Raw genomic sequence first — 18,728 nt, forward strand, 5'->3', positions numbered from 1 at the left:
GTATATCCAATATTTAATTAATAAAATTGTTCTTTATTAAACAGTGTACAGTTTGTGGACTTACAGACTTACTCCTTTAGCTCGCAAGCTAACGACATGCCGGTGACGCTAAGTTAGTGCTGCTAGCTTTACTTGCATCAGAAGTTGGCTTGTGCTAGTTAATTAGCATTGACCTGCGAAATACGAAATGATTAATTTGCGACATAATGTTGAACAAACAGAAATAACAGACCATGAGATGCAGCGATTGGCAACATTGAACGTTCATTAACCATATCTGAAAACATGACACATTCAGAGGTATGCTACCATTCATTTACTGCCTTGTGTCCAGTCAAAACACCCATCTTAGAATTCATCTTGATGCATGATTTTATTAATATTTGCATGATGAAATACACAGTACAGACGCTCCCCAACTTACGAACGAGATACGTTCCGAACGATCGTTCGTAAGGTGAATTCGTTCGTAAGTTGCTTCAGTGCTATATTTTGTATGGAATGTATGTTTAAGGCTTATATAAGTATGTTTAAGGTTTATATAAGTATGTTTAAGGCTTGTATAAGTAACCTGTATTGATTTGTACTGAAAAATAAACATTTAATAAAATAATATGCTCTATAAAGATATGTACATGTACAACTGGAGAGAGAGAGAGAGAGAAGAGAGAGAGACACACACAGTATGTACATGTACGTAATAAGATAAATAAAATGAAGTTTAACTTACTTTTGGAAGATGTACTCGAAGGCTTAAGGAGATGATGGAGGAGGAGGAGGAGGAAGAGGAGGATTTTATATCATGGGGCCGAGAGGGTCTTCGTCGTCGCTGGAATGGGCTTCAAGAGTTACTTCCTCCTCCGTAACATCAATGAAGGAAGAAGTTGAGGGTCCAGGAGAAGAAGATGAGGGTTGACGAGTATCTTCCTTGGAGGGTGTAGTAGAAACTGGCCGAAAGAAGCGATCTAACGACGATTGCACAGTTTTCTTCTTTTTCTCATCATAAATGATGCGGTAGCACTGTATGGCATCATTCATTTGATTTGCAACCTTTGTGCAACGTTCAATATTTGGGTCTTGCTGCTCGAAGAGTGCGATGGCTTTATCTATGAGCGAAAACCCCTCGGCCAAGAGTTTCGTCTCGAATTTCTTCATGGGGACAGGCGTTTCGTCCTCCTCCTCCTCCTCGACACGTTGCTGAGCCTCCAACTCCATGAGGTCTTGGTTACTCAATTCCTCCCCATGGGACTCAAGCAATTCCTCGAAGTCCTCCTCCTCCAGGTCAAGCTCGAGTTTCTCACTTAGCCCGACAAGAGTGCTGAGAATGTCCTTATTGATGCCCTCCTGATCAAAGCCACGGAAGTCGTTGACGAACTGAGGGCATAGAGGCCTCCACACGGCGTTGAGGTTGACCTCGGAAACCTCACGCCATGATGCTTCAATGTTTTTGATGCAGTTAAAGATGTTATACGACTTCCAGTAGCTCCGCAAGGTCATCTCGGGGTCAGAATCCACTGCTGTCAAGGCCATCCTGTACGTCCGTCGGGTGTAATATTTCTTGAAATTGGCGATAACGCCCTGGTCCATCGGCTGCAGAAGTGAAGTTGTATTTGGCGGCAGGTATACAACTTTGACGTCAGGATGAAAATCATCCAAGTGCGGGGGGTGGCCAGGGGCATTGTCCAGCACCAGCAGGATCTTGAATGGAATTCCATTTTCCCGACAATACAACTTCACTTCTGGGATGAAATGGTGGAAGAACCAGTCCTCAAATACAGCGAGTGTCACCCATGCCTTGATGTTTGACATCCATATAACGGGGAGAGAGCTTTTCGTCACGTTCTTCAGGGCTCGAGGGTTAGCTGCCCGGTAAACTAGCAGCGGCTTCAGCTTGAAGCTCCCGTCAGCATTCGCCCCAAGCATTAAGGTTAAGCGGTCTTTAGCCGCTTTATATCCGGGCATCGTCTTCTCCTCACGGCTAATGTAGGTCTTCTCTGGCATTTTCTTCCAAAAAAGACCCGTTTCGTCGACATTGAAGACCTGCTTAGCCGAATAGCCACCCTCCTCGATGATCTCCTTCAACACTTGGGGGAATCGCTCGGCAGCCTCTTTGTCCGCAGATGCTGCCTCTCCGGACACGGCCACATGGTGGAGATTAGCCCTCTTCTTGAAACGGGAAAACCACCCGTGGCTGGCAGAAAACGTTTCTTCGGCAGCGCTTTCCCCAGCCTTAGCCTTGACATCCTCAAAGATAGATTTGGCCTTCTCCTGAATGAGCATGAGGCTCAGAGGAATACGCCGCTGCTGCTGATCCTCGAGCCAAATGGTGAGAAGTTTCTCCATCTCTTCTAAGATTTTCCCTCTTTTCTTGCTAATGATTGTCGATTGCATCGGCACTGCACCTTTCACGTGTTCCATTATGCGATCTTTCTGTTTATAAATGGTACCGATGGTCGAACGATTCATGTTGTATGCGCGTGCAACGCTCACCATTTTCTCACCCGCATCAAGCTTCTTTATTATTGCCACTTTCATTTCAAATGAAATGGCTTGCCTCTTCTTTACACTTCCACTCTCACTAGAAGCCTTTCGCTTTTCACCATCCATATTGAATAATGGATGCACGAGATATTTAACAATAAAAATGTCAAAGTTCTTAGCGCGCTGGAGATACGTTTACACACTCAGGCACTGCGACGAACTGGGCAGAGGAAGCAGGATTCGGGGTGGATGCTGGGCGAGCTCTCACAGCGCCTCACGTCGGTATTAGCGGCGGAAAGAAGCACTACTCGGAAAAAGGCGCGCAATACAAAATCTAACTTACAGCATCTCTGTCCGAACATTTTTCGACATACCCGCAAAAATGTTCGTATGTACCGTTGTTCGTAACTCGAATGTTCGTAAGTAGGGGAGCATCTGTAGTTCATAAATATATGTCATTGCAATAAAGCTTTAACTATGCTTTTGTCTCTTAAGTTTTCAGAGTTGCTTGTGAGTGCATATCCAAGATTGGCAAATATCTGTGGTGGCTGGATGCTGCACAAATCCACAGGTATGTTGTCGTACACACTGGATTAATGTTATTCCAAAAATACTCGCTATATGAGCAGTGATTGTATTTTCAGATTTGTTTAGTATCTATAATTTTTCAATTTTAGGTGGGGGTGGGCGGCGGAGCTTGATTGTTATTCCTCCAGATCTACATGGATACACTGGCCAGTAGCTAAAAGCAGTGAGCGGAAATGGAAGATACACAATGTACATTTCTCCATTACAAGAAGAATTTGATACAATTCCATTACCACCCGAAGCAAAGGAGTTTGAGAAAATGCCCAAAGCCCAGTGTACAACCTGCAAGAAAATGGTTCCACTTCAGATTCTTCCAGTACACATCAAGGAATGCAAGACAGAACTTGTAGATTTGTCCTATTCTGCTGAAGAGGTATGTCAAAGTTTTAGTCTTCTAGGCTTTATCTCACAGCTATTTATATTGAAAAATTAGATGTTATTCTGTATTATGCTCTAAACGCTTACATATTGTTATTGTTTTCCTCCCCCAGGAAAACTGCAACGAAGAACATGAAGATGAATTCCCAGATTCCATTTGCAACCAGACAGACAAGGTGAAATTGTTTGTACCTTCCTGGTAAATTAAGATATTAATATCTGGAATAATGTAAAATTGTATTCACATGCCTTGTGAATTCTATTTTAAGACAGCAGAGTGTCCTGTGTGCAACAATGCATTTCAAGTTGACATGATTGAGATCCATGCAGCCACATGCGGATTACGGTAATATTAATGTTTTTTGTGCAACTTTTTTTTATATATACCCACATTCATTTGACAAATTACATATAGAGAGATTGCCTTGCAACATTTTATACGCATGCAAAAGTTTGTCAAGATAATTTAGGACAAGCTGTTATTCTTTATGTGTGCAGACCCTCAGATAATGACGGCCATGAGTCAAGTGAATCAGTACCAGTCGGTCAAATCAGTTCCTTTCAAAGGTAATATTGTACATTAGGTAATTGTGGTGGCAAATTATGTAATCTGGATAATATACACTTTAAAGCGCTACTGCAGTATCAATCATCTTTTTCCTGTTGAAAAGCTTTGTAATGTGTGGAGTGTGATCACAGATAAATGTGGTAATCCAAAAACACTGTATGTTTGTGACATATTTTGCTCATATCTTGACTTACGTGAATAGGAGGTGTCGTGGTTGTTAGGGGTGTCACACCCTTACAACCACCCAGAATAATTGTAGCAAACAGCTATGAAATTATACATACAGTATAACATGTCTCATTTTATTTTTTATTCAAATGCCCAGTGTTGAACAACAAATAAATTAAAAACATCTTTTTTAATGTTAATTTTTTTGTCTTTTGTTCTTAATTCTAGTTCTGAGGAAATATTGGATTGGATCACTTGTCAAGTTGATGAAACAAACACATTTTCCATCTGTGTGTCGCGAACTGACCTCTTCAGCAGAGGCATGCAACAGTGGCAACGGCAGAAGAAGACGTCGCCCAAATGTAGACTTAAGGTCGCATTCTTTGGTGAGGCAGGCATCGATACTGGCGCCCTTAGCAGAGAAGTCCTCGCAGGTACAAATGTTTGTCTATATTTCATTTCACAATAAGAGAATATTTGTGCGCATCAAATTCTTACAAGGCTCGGTGCAGGATAAAAGATAAACAAGAACAAAAAGGAAAGGAATTATCTACACACTGGATATAGTTCCAAGAATTTTTATCGGACTGATGTGTGGTCTTCGTTGTCTTCCTGTTTGTCCATATTTGTCAAATCAGACACACTTGACACACATCAACACGAGGCCTCTGGTGGTGTAGTGGGCTCACATGCTAATTAAATGGGAAAAAACAAGAGACAGAAGAGACCTTTTGAATTTCCTGTATTTGCTGTTTTGCAGAAATGCTATCAGAAATCGAAAACAGACTCTTCGTTTGAGGGTCAGATAAGAAAGGGAAGAATCCTGTTTATTGTCTCAACAGTTTGGACTCTAACTACTTCAGGTGTGTAGTGAAATTCCTCTTGTGTGTTTTCTTTTAGCATATAAATTTGCAATAATACCTAACCCTATTTTATATCATTGTAAATATATTCAGGCAGTTTATGCTGTGTTGTTTTGTTTTGTTAGGAGTGCAGGAGAGGTCATGGCAGCCAGCCTGGCAGAAGGCGGACCTTGTCCTAGCTTCATGCGCGAGTGGTGCTTCAGACATCTCTGCTCCGGAGACTCTGACACCATACAAGTGTCTGCCAGTGATGTAACAGATTTTGAACTGTCACAGCTTATTGAGAGGGTAAATACAATTTTATCAAAGTTATTAATTGCATTAACCTCAGTATGATATGGCTTACACAATTACTTTTTTGGTTTGTAGCCTTTAGAGAACAATGAAACAATGCAACTTAATTTCACTTGACACCTACTCTGTTTTCAGATAAACAGCGCCAGTAATGACATCAGTAACCTGGTTGACGATGTTGTGACCTGTGGATACACTGGAATCGTGTCTCTGGAAAATAAAGACAGCATGATAAGGTATGTTGGTGACATTTTTGGTTTTCATTAAGGTAAGGGTGTATTGTAGAAGAATTTGTGACTTAAGTTAAGCTACTTGTTTGGTCATGTCTAGAACATGGATTACAAGTAACATGGCATTTTTTCATGCAAGAAACAATTTTTAACTTCTTTACTTGTCACCTAATTTTATATATGTGTATATATATATATATATTTTTTTTTTTTGTCCATTAGAACTGTCGTACTTCACTCCACCATGAGAGTCATCCCAATGCTCGACCAGCTCAGAAAAGGCCTGCAGCTGTATGACCTACCAAAAATCATGAAGACTCATCAAGACCTCTGCCTACCACTCTTTGTTCCAGGGGAAGATGATGAGGTCTGTTCTGCCCCTCATTTATAGTGAATCTGTTATAATGTAACGTCATCTCCAGTAAAATAGTTTCTATTCCTCCTTTCGGTCAATAGGTGTCGCTCTCGCCATTATTGTGGTGTTATTATGTGGTGTTTTTGTATTTTTGGTTGTGCATGTGGCACGGTATAGTCACAGTGCCTCCTAGTGGCGAATGTTCGTAAGCAGCAGCGAAAAAGGTCTGGTAGGTTATTAATGCAGCATGGGACGTGTCTCATTCGAGAGCCTTGGCAAATCATAATCTGCGAGTATGTGTGTCACGATGCAGTGTTATGTGTTTTTCATTATTTTAGCATTCATAGTGGCGTATTTTCTTTGTATTAATCCTGTATCGGAGTGAGTGAATATTGCTAGCCGTTAGCTGCTAAGCTAAAACCGATGTCTGCGAGTGTGCTATATATGTGATACGTGGTGTTGATCAATTGTTTATAAGTTATGTATGTAAAGCGTTTATGTATTTCATTTTCTGTGTGTTACAGTTTCACAGAAATAAGGAAAAAGTATGGTCTTCAGTAAAGAGAGAAAGACAACAACGTCTTTTTATTGCTGGAACCACTTTAGATGTTTAGCTCGCTGTCTAGGTTATGTAGCCACACTAACCGAGGGCAGAAGAAGGTCTATTCTTACATTTTAGACTGCTTTTAATTGAGCATGAATGTCTTTTGCGAGAATTACAATGTTTATGTGGACTGAAATGCGCTTCCTTCTTCTTAAAGGCGGATGCAGTCTTCCTTCTGGAGAGGAGCCGCCCTGTGAGATTGGTTCTGCCGATCACCAAAAAGAAGTAAACATAATCAACTTTCTCCAGGACTACCTTCAGGAGATTGAGGATTCTGGTATGTTTTAGCCAAGATAGGGTAATAAAGACATTAACTTTTTCTGCTATCCTGCAGTACATTTGATATAGTGCAGTGTAAATGGTTAATTGATTCAAACTAAACAACCCATTAAATATAAGTGTTTTTGAAAACTTGATGTCACTATTTAAAGTAGTGTAAATGTTGAAATGTGATATTGTGATTTAGGATAACAGTTTCATTAAACGAGACATGAAGGTCTTACAGATGACTTACACAGTTATATTGACAATATTATAACCAACAACATAATGCCTGTCATCCAGTCACAACAAATGCAGCTTTTATTAAAATCTCTGTGGTTTCTACTTTTGATTAATCAAATGTTCTTGTACTCAAAAAGGTAAGTATGATTTGTGTATATGTAAGGCATTTTATCAACATGAAAACTAAAATGTTTTGTTTTCAATTCAGACTAACATTGTGTTAAACTCTTCATTAAGAACAAGAGGGCCCCAGCAACGACATTAGTCCAGAAGGCTTGACTGCAGGGCGCATCATGCAGTGGATGACTGGACAACGACATAAACCTGTTCTGCCAAGTGAAAAGAAGGACTTTGTCATAAATATGCAATTCAACCATGGCCGTGACACACGACACACGGTTTGTTTTCCAACTGTAAGCGCCTGCAGTCGTACAGTCACATTCCCTTCAGCTCACCTATAAACATACACTGAATTTAAAAACATTTTGACACTAGCCATATGCCACGGGCAAACTTTTGATCGGGTGTAACCACACAGTGTAAAGGAAAACAAGCAACTGCAACATGTCAGATCATATGTTTTATTCTTGTCATTTTTGTGACATCTTCTTTCCTTTTCTGTAAATGGTTTTGTATCCTAAATGGTTTTCTGTAACCTCCATGTTCTTTGGAATACCCACAGTCATTTTCACAGTCAAAAGTCAAATTTAATTCTGATGATTAATAGAAATTTCATCGGAAAGTTCTCAGTAAAAATGTTTGGGACTCTTACGTTAAATTGAACAGATGTCAGAGCAAGTCTTTTTTTTAAACAAGTAGACTGTGCAAATGTTTACCTTTAGTTTATACTATTATAAAATGTTTTGCGAGATCATGCTACATCTCAGGCATTTCTTGTGTTGCCATTAGACTTTCAATACACTGAACCATTGTTATGTAAATGTCTCTGCCAAATGACTCTGACAAGGCTAAGGAATTTATCATGGAATGTACAGTTTCCATAATATACGGAGTCAGAGGGCACTCAATTTCCTGGACTTGAACTTCATATGGTTCCTCGTGCACAGCATCAAACATTTCCCAGTCAGTTCCAAATAGCTCCATGTTCTGGGGGGAAAAAATCTTTTTATTTGTATGAAACAGCATTTGTTAGCCTCATAGAATAACTGCCTGAGTTGTATTTTAAGGTTTGTAGCATAATAATGCACTGTGAATCAGCAGTGTTAGGGGAACTAGGTAGATATCACAATTTAGTTAAAATATGACTTTTAGGCAATTAGGTTATAAGTCTAATAATTTAGAAATATTTTAAAAACATAACAAAGCGCACACACTGACTTACACAGGCATAGTGCAGTGACAACAGAAAACATTTAACCAGAGAATAAAATGCTTAAAATGTTCAAGCAATCAGAACATAGAGTATATCTATCATAAATTTTGCTTTGCTGACTTGCCCTATTTGTGGGATCATTTAAATAAAGTATCACACACACTTGTATATTATTTTTGAACAACTTGCTCCCTAATTTTTATCCTTCTTCTCCTTCTACACTTGAAGATATTGATCCCATTCAAATAACAATAAAAAAAATCTGACATTTTTATATAAACCTAAGCCTCCACATATTCAGGTTCAGAACTTGTCAACTGCACTTGGGGTTTGGGGAGAGTCCACCTTCAGACTGTAAAGGGTGATTGTCCCAGCCTTCTGTGAAGGTGTGAAGGGACTCTGCCAGACGTGGAAGAAAGACATAGTGGGCACAAAACAGATAGACAACATCTGCCATATCCAACAAGCCATCTTCCTCGAGACTGTGAAGAACTTCATAGTAAACGTGTGTCACGCTGGTCCAGACATCTCGCCACAGGCGCTCGATTCTAGATCAGAAACAGGACTTACTCAGCTGAAAATAATAATTTGAATCCAAATTTGAATTTATTGTTCATTCAGCCGGAAAACGGTGGAGTGCACTCTCCGGGTCAGGGATGAGGTCCTGCCCCAAGTGGAGGAGTTTAAGTACCTCGGGGTCTTGTTCACGAGTGAGGGAAGGATGGAGCGAGAGATCGACCGGCGGATTGCTGCGGCATCCGCAGTAACGCGGGCGCTGTACAGGTCCGTCGTGGTAAAGAGGGAGCTGAGCCGAAAGGCCGATCTACGTTCCTACCCTCACCTATGGTCACAAGCTTTGGGTAGTGACCGAAAGAACAAGATCGCGGATACAAGCGGCTGAAATGAGTTTCCTCCGCAGGGTGGCTGGGCTCTCCCTTAGAGATAGGGTGAGAAGCTCGGCCATCCGGGAGGATCTCAGAGTAGAGCCGTTGCTCCTCCGTGTAGAGAGGAGCCAGATGAGGTGGCTCGGGCATCTAATTAGGATGCCCCCTGGACGCCTCCCCGGTGAGGTGTTTCGGGCACGTCCCACCGGGAGGAGACCCTGGGGAAGACCCAGGACACGCTGGAGAGACTATGTCTCTCAGCTGGCCTGGGAATGCCTTGGGGTCCCCCGGGAGGAGCTAGATGATGTGGCTGGGGTGAGGGAGGTCTGGGCTTCCCTCCTAAAGCTGCTGCCCCCGCGACCCGACCCGGACCAGTGGTAGAAGATGGATGGATGGATGGATGTTCATTAATAAAGTGCTAACAACACTTAATCTGGAATTTACACATGTAAGAATAATATACTTCCATGTTAATATTTGTCTTTAATATATTTTCAACACTGAGTTGCGTAGACTATTCTGCTGATAGTACAGCAGATAACTGCAATTAAAGATTCAAGATTCAAGATTCAAGACCTTTATCACTAACACAATTATACATAGTATAATGCACATTGTTCACCTGTTCCAGACCGAAACAATAAGAATAAAAACACACAAGAAATATGTACACACACACATATATATATATATATATATATATACATACACCCATATATGTGTGGTGTGTGTGTAGAAACTAGCAAAATAAATATATGAAAGTGAAATAGTGCAAATAATATATACACTATATTGCCAAAAGTACTCGCTCACCTGCCTTGACTCGCATATGAACGTAAGTGACATCCCATTCCTAATCCATAGGGTTCAACATGACGTCAGTCCACCCTTTGCAGCTATAACAGCTTCAACTCTTCTGGGAAGGCTGTCCACAAGGTTTAGGAGTGTGTTTATGGGAATTTTTGACCATTTTTCCAGAAGCGCATTTGTGAGGTCACACACTGATGTTGGACAAGAAGGCCTGGTTCTCAGTCTCCCCTCTATTTCATCCCAAAGGTGTTCTATCGGGTTGAGGTCAGGACTCTGTGCAGGCCAGTCAAGTTCATCCACACCAGACTCTGTCATCCATGTGTTTATGGACCTTGCTTTGTGCACAGGTGCACAGTCATGTTGGAAGAGGAAGGGGCCAGCTCCAAACTGTTCCCACAAAGTTGGGAGCATGGAATTGTCCAAAATGTCTTGGTATGCTGAAGCATTCAGAGTTCCTTTCACTGGAACTAAGGGGCCAAACCCAGTTCCTGAAAAACAACCCCACACCATAATCCCCCCTCCACCAAACTTTACACTTGGCACAATGCAGTCCAACAAGTATCGTTCTCCTGGCAACCGCCAAACCCAGAATCATCCATCAGATTGCCAGATGGAGAAGCATGATTCGTCACTCCAAAGAACGCGTCTCCACTACTCTAAAGTCCAGTGGCGGTGTGCTTTACACCACTGCATCTGACGCTTTGCATTGCACTTGGTGATGTATGGCTTGGATGCAGCTGCTCGGCCATGGAAACCCATTCCATGAAGCTCTCTGCACACTATTCTTGAGCTAATCTGAAGGCCACATGAAGTTTGAAGGTCTGTAGCCATTGACTCTGCAGAAAGTTGGCGACCTCTCCGCACTATGTGCCTCAGCATCCACTGACCCCACTCCGTCAGTTTATGTGGCCTACCACTTGGTGGCTGAGTTGCTGTCATTCCCACACACTTCCACTTTCTTATAATACAGCTGACAGTTGACTGTGGAATATTTAGGAGCGAGGAAATGTCACAACTGGATTTGTTGCACAGGTGGCATCCTATCACAATTCCACGCTGGAATTCACTGAGCTCCTGAGAGCGACCCATTCTTTCACAAATGTTTGTAAAAGCAGTCTGCATGCCTAGGTGCTTGATTTTATACACCTGTGGCCATGGAAGTGATTGGAACACCTGATTCTGATTATTTGGATGGGTGAGCGAATACTTTTGGCAATATAGTGTATATACAAGATGAAAATGAATAGAATATCGAACAGAGGCTCCATGTTGATTGTCTGTTGAGTCTATTGTTTCAGGTTCAGCAGGCGGACAGCCTGTGGGAAGAAGCTCCTCATCCTCTCTGTGTTTGCCTTCACGCAGCGATAACATTGCCCTGACGGCAGCAGAGAGAACAGTCTGTGGCTGGGGTGGGTGGGCTCACTCGCAATCTTCCTGGCCTTTAACCTGCAGCATTTGTTGTAAATGTCCTGCAGGTTGGGGAGGGTGGTTTGGATGGTGCACTCAGCCGAGTGGACCACCCCCCTCAGGTCCAAGAGGTCCTGCTGGGTGCTGCTGCCCATCCAGGTGGTGATACTCCTAGCCCAAACACTCTCAATGGTGCAGGTGTAAAAGTTTTTGAGCACCTTGAGGGGGAGGTTGAAGTCCCTCAGGCATCTGAGGTGGGAGAGATGCTGTCGAGCTTTCTTCACAAGGGTGTTGATGTGACAGGAACATGTCAGGTCCGGTGTGATATTAACACCCAGGTACTTGAAGTTCTCCACTCTCTCCACATCTGTCCCGCTGGGTGGTATGCCCTCTGCTATTTCTTGCTGTAGTCCACAATCAGCTCCTTGGTGTTGCTGACGTTCAGGAGGAGGCTGTGGTTTCTGCACCAGTCATCCAGGTGGGCGATCTCCATCAAATAATCCTCCTTGTCGTTGTTGCAGATCAGACCCACCACTGCTGTGTTGTCAGCAAACTTAATGATGATGTTAGAGTCTGATGTGGGCAGACAGTCATGAGTGTACAGTGAGTACAGCAGAGGGCAGCGGCAGAGGACAGCCCTGGGGGGCACCAATGTTCAGGGTGTGTGAGTGGGACAGTTGTTGTCCCATTCGAACTACCTGTTGTCTGCTGGTCAAAAAGCTGTAGACCCACCTGCACAGGGAGGAGGTGAGTCCAAGGTCCTGCAGCTTAGTGACCAGTCTAGAGGGGATTATGGTGTTGAATGCTGAATTGAAATCCACGAACAGCATTTGCACATAATTCCCCTTCCTGGTGTCCAGGTGGGCCAGGGCTGTGTGTAGCAGGTGGTTGATGGTGTCCTCTATGGATCTATTGGGCCAGTATGCAAATTGTAAGGGGTCCAGGGAGTCAGGTAGGGAGGAGGTGATGAAGTGTTGAACCATTCTTTCAAAACATTTCATAACCACAGAAGTAAGAGCAATGGGCCGGTAGTCATTCAGACAGCTGGGCTTGGTTTTGTTGGGGACAGGAACAACAACAGACTGCTTAAAGCACCTGGAGATGATGCACTGGGAGAGTGAGAGGTTGGATATTTGCGTGAACACCGGTGCTAGCTGGTTGGCACAGGCTTTCAGGACACGGCCTGTTATACCATCAGGTCCTGCAGCCTTCTCGGTATTCACGTGTTGAAATATCAGCCTCACGTCATGCTCCGTCACGGTGCACGTCTCCTCCTCTTGGCTGGGCAGGATGCTTGCCTCACCGCTAGGAGCCTTTTATGCAGACGGCACTGAGAATGATGGAGGTGAATTCCTGAGAGAGGTAGAAAGGCCGGCATTTGATGGTTAAAAGCTCCAGGTTGGGCGAGCAGGACTTTGAGAGATAAACATCTCTGCACCAGTTGTTGCTGGTCATGAGATAGACACCCCCACCTTTAGACTTCCCCGACTCAGCCGTTCTATCCATATGGTGAACTGTGAAGAACTCCACTGGTTGAATGGCATGGTCCGGGATCGTAGGGGTTCAGCCATGTCTCCATGAGGCAGATGATGTTGCAGTCCCTTGTGTCCCTCTGGTACTGCAGCCTGGCTCTGAGGTCGTCCAGTCCCTGGACAACAAGCTCTCGTCTCATGAGCAGGATACTAGGTAGTGGTGGTCAGTGTGCACATAGCCTCAGCCTGTTCCTAATGCTGGTTTGTTTCCCCCATGGCCTGTTATGCTGCCAGCATCCTTTGTTGTTGTTGGAGGGGCCCCGCAAGATCTCGCTGGGCCAGGACGCATCGGCAGTAAAATGTGACTACGTCCTGACCAATATTCACCAGTGTGTCTCTGTCGTATTTGATGCGACCAGGACACGACATGGTGAATGCGGTGCAAAAAGTTAAATAAAAAATTTAACAATAAAAGTAGCTATAGCGGTGCAGGAACAGGTACGACAGCGGCCGCAGTCACCAGTGCCATCTTCAGGCCAAATTTCAAGAGAATCGTTCCTTAAACAAGCACCAAAATTGGGTATTGCTCTTTTGACAAAATCCATAAGCAACCTAAAAATTCAAGATAGTGGCCATTTTTCAAGATGGCCACCACTGTATACACAGAAATATTGGATTTTGCAATCAAGTCGCAGAGACTTGTCCTATTTGAATGATCTTGGTGTCAAATCATACATTTTTGACTATGTAGAATATGAATTTGGCCCTATGTACCTACTCACTGGCTCCCTAGTACCACACTATCAGTCACAGAATCCTAATATTCTGCTAAATTAGAGGTTCATGTTACATCTGACTCGGCTAAAATGAACAGTAGTGTATAGCATAGTGTTAGAGGTTTAGTATGTGTAGCATCTTCCTGTACAAGGCTTCTGAACGGGACATGACATGATGTGGTGGGGGATGTTGAGAGACTTGTAGCGGAAGGTGTACAGTAGTAGCTCAACAGAGTTGATGTCAACGCTCAACCAGTTCACACTGGTGGCACCGCTGCAGAACTCTGCATGCTAGGACAGGGGTTGGACAGGAGCCCTCATGGAGGCAGGGATAGCATCTCCTGGGACAGCAGATTAATTTCTGACAGCTTTGAGCATCACTAAGACACGGCACATGCACCAGATAACAGCATGCAATCTGTACACGCTTCTCAAGGCAGCCCACATGGACAACTTGAAAGAGACAGATGAACAACCCGAAGAGGTGACTAGTTTCAAAGCTTGGTGTGAGCATCGCAAACTGCAAAGTCCCCTGTTTCATTTCTGGTATATGGTATATGCTGTCAATGGAACTGGTGATCCTTTTGTTGATCCGATCATTTAGGGAAGCCACCTTCTTCCTGTACTGTCAGTAACTGGCTGAGCTTATACTGTACTTCTTTGCCAACAACAATGGACACTATGCATGGTGGCTTCAGATCCACGACAGAGACATGGTCAAGGTCCATGGTTCAAGGGTCACTTGAACAGAAGCATCCTCAGCTGGCTCAGGAGTTCCAGAGTGGAAACTTTGTTATGTACAAATCGAGCTGACAGTTCTCAGCAATGGCTATTGACAAGCTCATGAGCAGGCCAACACAGGCAGACGTGGGTGCAATCCTACATGAGGAGGAGTACAGAGAACTCAAGCAGGACTTTGTGGACTGGTGCCTGCTGGACTGCCTCCAGATCAATGTGGTGAAAACCAAGGAACTGCTGGTGGATTTTAACAGGAACAGAACACTTCTCCTTCACCAGTGAACATCTGGGGAACAGACATTGAGATTGTGGACTCCTACAGGTTGTTCATTTAAACAATAAACTGGACTGGACTGGACTGGACTGTGAACACCATTGCACTCTTCAAGAAAGGTCAGAGCAGACTCCACCTGCTCAAGAAACTGAGGTCCTTCAGGATGCAGGGAGCACTTCTGAGGACCTTTTATGATTCCATGGTGACTTCAGCCATCCTGTATGGAGTGGTCTGCTGGAGCAGCAGCATCACAGCTACAGACACGAAGAGACTGAATAAACTAGTTAAGAAAGAAAGCTCTGTTCTGGGCTGCCCCCTTGATCCTGTGGAGGTGGTGGGAGACATGAGGATGATGACAAAGCTGTTGTCTATCATGGAGGACACTTCCCACCCCCTGCAGGAAACATTAACATCACTGGGCAGCTCCTTCAGTGACAGACTGCTTTACCCATGATGTCGAAAGGAGAGATACTGCAGGTCCTTCCTTCCTGCTGCAGTCAGACTGTACAATCAAGCCTGCTCCCAGTAGTTCAGTTTACCCACTAACTAACTGCAATAAATGTAAATAAGGACAATCTCACTGAATTTTTTTCTGAAAACATTGATATTCATATTTCTTCTATAAGGAGAATGTACTTATTCATATCTGTGCACTGTGTGCATTGTGTGCTGCTCCTTTTCTTTTTACTGTTTCTGCTGCTGTAACACCAAAAATTTCCCAGTTGCAGGATCAATAAAGGTTTAATCTGTCTATCTATCAATCGGCGTGACTGAAAACCCATCAGCACTGAGAAGATGGATGATAGCTGGTCCTGAAGTCAGCCACTTGGTTGCACAGTATGAGACAGCATGTGGGACCAAACACACCAGCTACCATGAGAAGACAGAACGAGCACAGTGTTCCCTGAGAAAGTAGAAAAGCTATCAGAAGCCATGAAAGATATGGGCAATCCTTTCCAGGAGGAGAGTAGGAACCTGCTTTCACTTGATACAAAAGATATTGCTCGCCAAGATGACTGGCACACACCTTGAGAAAGGAAAGGCCTGTTTCCAGGAGTTTATGAAGGGACTGGAAGGGGAAGAAGAATCCACCAGCTATGAACCAGTCAAGAAGAATAGGGTTGACGTTTTCCAACAGGTACCAGCCCTTGTTGACTCTTCAAAGCAAAAAGTGCTGAAGGAAGACTGTCAACTGTTCTCCAAGTCTGTCAGGCCTGCGGCTGCTGGGCCCTGGTAGTACTCTCTCCCCTTCCCCCATTCCTCTCTTTTCCTCTAGGTGTATGCTGATTGAGGCTGCAGCGACAGGAGTGTCTAATCTTCCATAATCATCAGCGGGCAGGAACGAGTGGATAACAGCCAATCAAACGGCACCCTCATCACAATATCACCTGACGCCACTCACCTCTCAGTGCCGGATCGCGACACAGCTAGTAACCAGCTCTCTGCATGTTCACTCCAGCCACAGTTTCTGCTCTCACATACCTCTGGTAACTCTAGTTGTTTCTCCTCTGTTCCAGTTTCGGGTCCATCTGCTCCTGCTCTATTCCTCCGTTGGTCTAATCCTCAGCCGTCATGCTGCCACCTTTGAATCACTCACCTGTGCCGTTCCACCCCCAGCGTCTCTCCATACCAACCTACCGCTGCAGCCCTTTTGTTCCAAGCCCTGGTTTCCAAACCGACAGCCATCACGCCATGTCCAAAGCCCAGCCCCAGTGTCCTCGAAGGAAAACCTGTTATCCACAGTTACAACTAAGAACCCAGTTTAAGCATCTTGTAGTTCTTGTAGCTTTGCGTAAGCTTGTCGTTTTGTTGTAGTTCGCTTTATTATACCTCATTCTCAGAATAATTTTTTTTGACCTTAGATTTCGAGTTTGTTCGAGGTGTTGTTTTTGTTCTAGTAACCTCTTAGTAATTCGTAGCCTTCTTGCTGGCTCAGTCCTGAGTGACTGTTAAGAATATATCGCGTTCCGAATTGTTCCTCGCTAATTGTTCCTAGAATATAGTTTGGTATCTTTCTTGCCCGGGTAAAACCCTCCGTGAGTTAAAGTGTTTTCTGTTTGAGTTATTAATCCTCCTGGCCACTAGTAGTAATCTTGAGTGCTACCGATTCTTAGTTTCACATTTCTGGTTTTAGTCTTCAGGTCTTGTTTGTGGTTCTGTTTCTGAATTATTGTGAAATAAACCCATTCTTTATTATCGAACTGTCTGCCTTCTCATTTCCTGCACCTGAGCCTCCTGAAATCGTAACAAAGTCATTCATATCGTGCCAGAACAGAGCATGTAACTTGAAGGATATCTTCCGTCATGAGAACCAGTCACATCCTGCTGCCCTCAGTGATGGTGGAAAGCTCCACACCTGTCAGAAATCCCATCTCACTACCATTCTTGAGAGCCAAGTTAAAACCCCTAAGGCAGAGCCAGACACCAACACCATAATCATTGGTGGTGTAGTGTTGGTGAACAGTCTGCCCCCATGGAATTCAAAGACATTTGAAGAGTACACAATGTTTGATGTCCTTCCTACAACACAAGCATACTCTACCAAGTACAGGAGAACAGACGTGTTAGATGTTTACTGGCCATCTAGTCTGAAAGCTGAAACTAGATCAAAGCGAGGACGCGGGGTGAGACGCATGGTGACAGGGGAGGGCAAAAAACCCTCAAACTTCCTGAGAGAAAATGACAACAAACACGAGCTGTGAAACTTTCTTGCTGGTAAGATTGCACGTGTGGCCACACCAAATGTGGTCATTGTGACCAAGGAAGAAGATGCTGTCAGCACTCGAACTATCAATCTGGCTGGGGTGGCACCATGCAGTCATGAAGAAGCTGACACGCAAATCTTTGTGCATGCCAGGCATGCAACAGAAGCAGGCAGCAAAGCCATCATGGTCAAAGCCAACGACACAGATGTTGTCATCATTGCAGTCAGTGTTCTGCGGGCCCTTCAGGAGCTAGGTCTACAGCAGTTCTGGGTTGCATTTGGCCAAGGGCAGAAAAGAGAAAAGGGATGCTCTTCTTCCATGCCTTCACTGGCTGCGATGTTGTTTCAGCATTCCGTGGCAAAGGGAAGACGTCTGCTTGGCAAACCCGGAATGTTTGTGATGAGGCTTCCGGTGTCTTCAGCAAACTCAGTCAGTATCCATCTGTAGTGGATGATGAATGACAAATCCAGCACAGCTGAAGGTGTCAATGATGCAAGGGTGGACATGTTTGCTCGAAAGGGCTATGAAGCCATCCCTCCAACCCGAGCAGCACTGAAACAGCATGTGAAGCATACTGCCTATCAGGCAGGCTGCATCTGGAGTCAATCAACAGTACGTCAACCAGAAACGCAGACACCTGCCAAGAAAGGAGATCTGTGGCAAATTGTTTGGACAGAGCTCCCACCCATTGCAGAGAGTTGCCAGCAGCTGACCAAGTGGGGATGCAAGTCTGAATGATGCGGTCAATGCCAATGCTACTGCTTTGGTCTGACCTGCACGACACTGTGCAGTTGCAGATGTGAGGTTAGGAAGCATTGTAGTTTACTCATACTCATCCAGAGAGCAAGACAACAAATGATAAACAAGTATAGGCCTACTCCCTCCATGTACATCCAATAATATGTCGGACTGATGGTCCCTGTGATATGGGCACTTTTTACTCTAATTAGGATTCCAGGACTGATATTATGGTACCAGGAAGCCAATGAGTAGGTAAATGGTTCCAAATTTGGATTCTACATCGTCAAAAATGTATGATTTGACACCAAGATCATTCAAATAGGACAAATCTGCAATTTTATTGCAAAATACAATATTTCTGTCAGGGCCCTCTCCCCAGTCCTCGCATCAGACCCCACCTGACCTCCCCTTATTCTCCCTGTCCCTCCTTTTTCTGTTTTCCTCTGTTCTACCTCTTCTTTCTACCATACTCTCCTGTGCAACTCCCTGCAGTGGCTGTTTCCAATTCCCTCATCAGCAGTAACTCCAGGCAGCTGTGGCGCTGTGCTCCAGTCT

General features: G+C 44.0%; 1 protein-coding gene and 2 long non-coding RNA genes across 3 annotated transcripts; 2 read left to right on the forward strand and 1 right to left on the reverse strand.

Moving 5' to 3' along the window:
- Nucleotides 1-795: 795 nt before the first annotated feature.
- Nucleotides 796-2,418, reverse strand: LOC129350417 (tigger transposable element-derived protein 1-like). The gene has a single exon (XM_055016893.1). The coding sequence runs from the start codon at nt 2,416-2,418 to the stop codon at nt 796-798; it is 1,623 nt and encodes a 540-aa protein (XP_054872868.1).
- A 504-nt stretch (nt 2,419-2,922) lies between these two features.
- On the forward strand, nt 2,923-5,997 carry LOC118471660 (uncharacterized). The gene is made up of 8 exons (XR_008603783.1): nt 2,923-3,052; nt 3,159-3,442; nt 3,561-3,793; nt 3,946-4,014; nt 4,412-5,046; nt 5,172-5,334; nt 5,476-5,576; nt 5,793-5,997. It is a non-coding gene; the product is annotated as an uncharacterized LOC118471660 (long non-coding RNA).
- A 725-nt stretch (nt 5,998-6,722) lies between these two features.
- Nucleotides 6,723-7,789, forward strand: LOC129350385 (uncharacterized). The gene is made up of 2 exons (XR_008603778.1): nt 6,723-6,806; nt 7,271-7,789. It is a non-coding gene; the product is annotated as an uncharacterized LOC129350385 (long non-coding RNA).
- Nucleotides 7,790-18,728: the final 10,939 nt, after the last annotated feature.

The sequence above is a fragment of the Amphiprion ocellaris genome, chromosome 13, assembly GCF_022539595.1.
Source record: "Amphiprion ocellaris isolate individual 3 ecotype Okinawa chromosome 13, ASM2253959v1, whole genome shotgun sequence".
Lineage (NCBI taxonomy): Eukaryota > Metazoa > Chordata > Actinopteri > Pomacentridae > Amphiprion > Amphiprion ocellaris.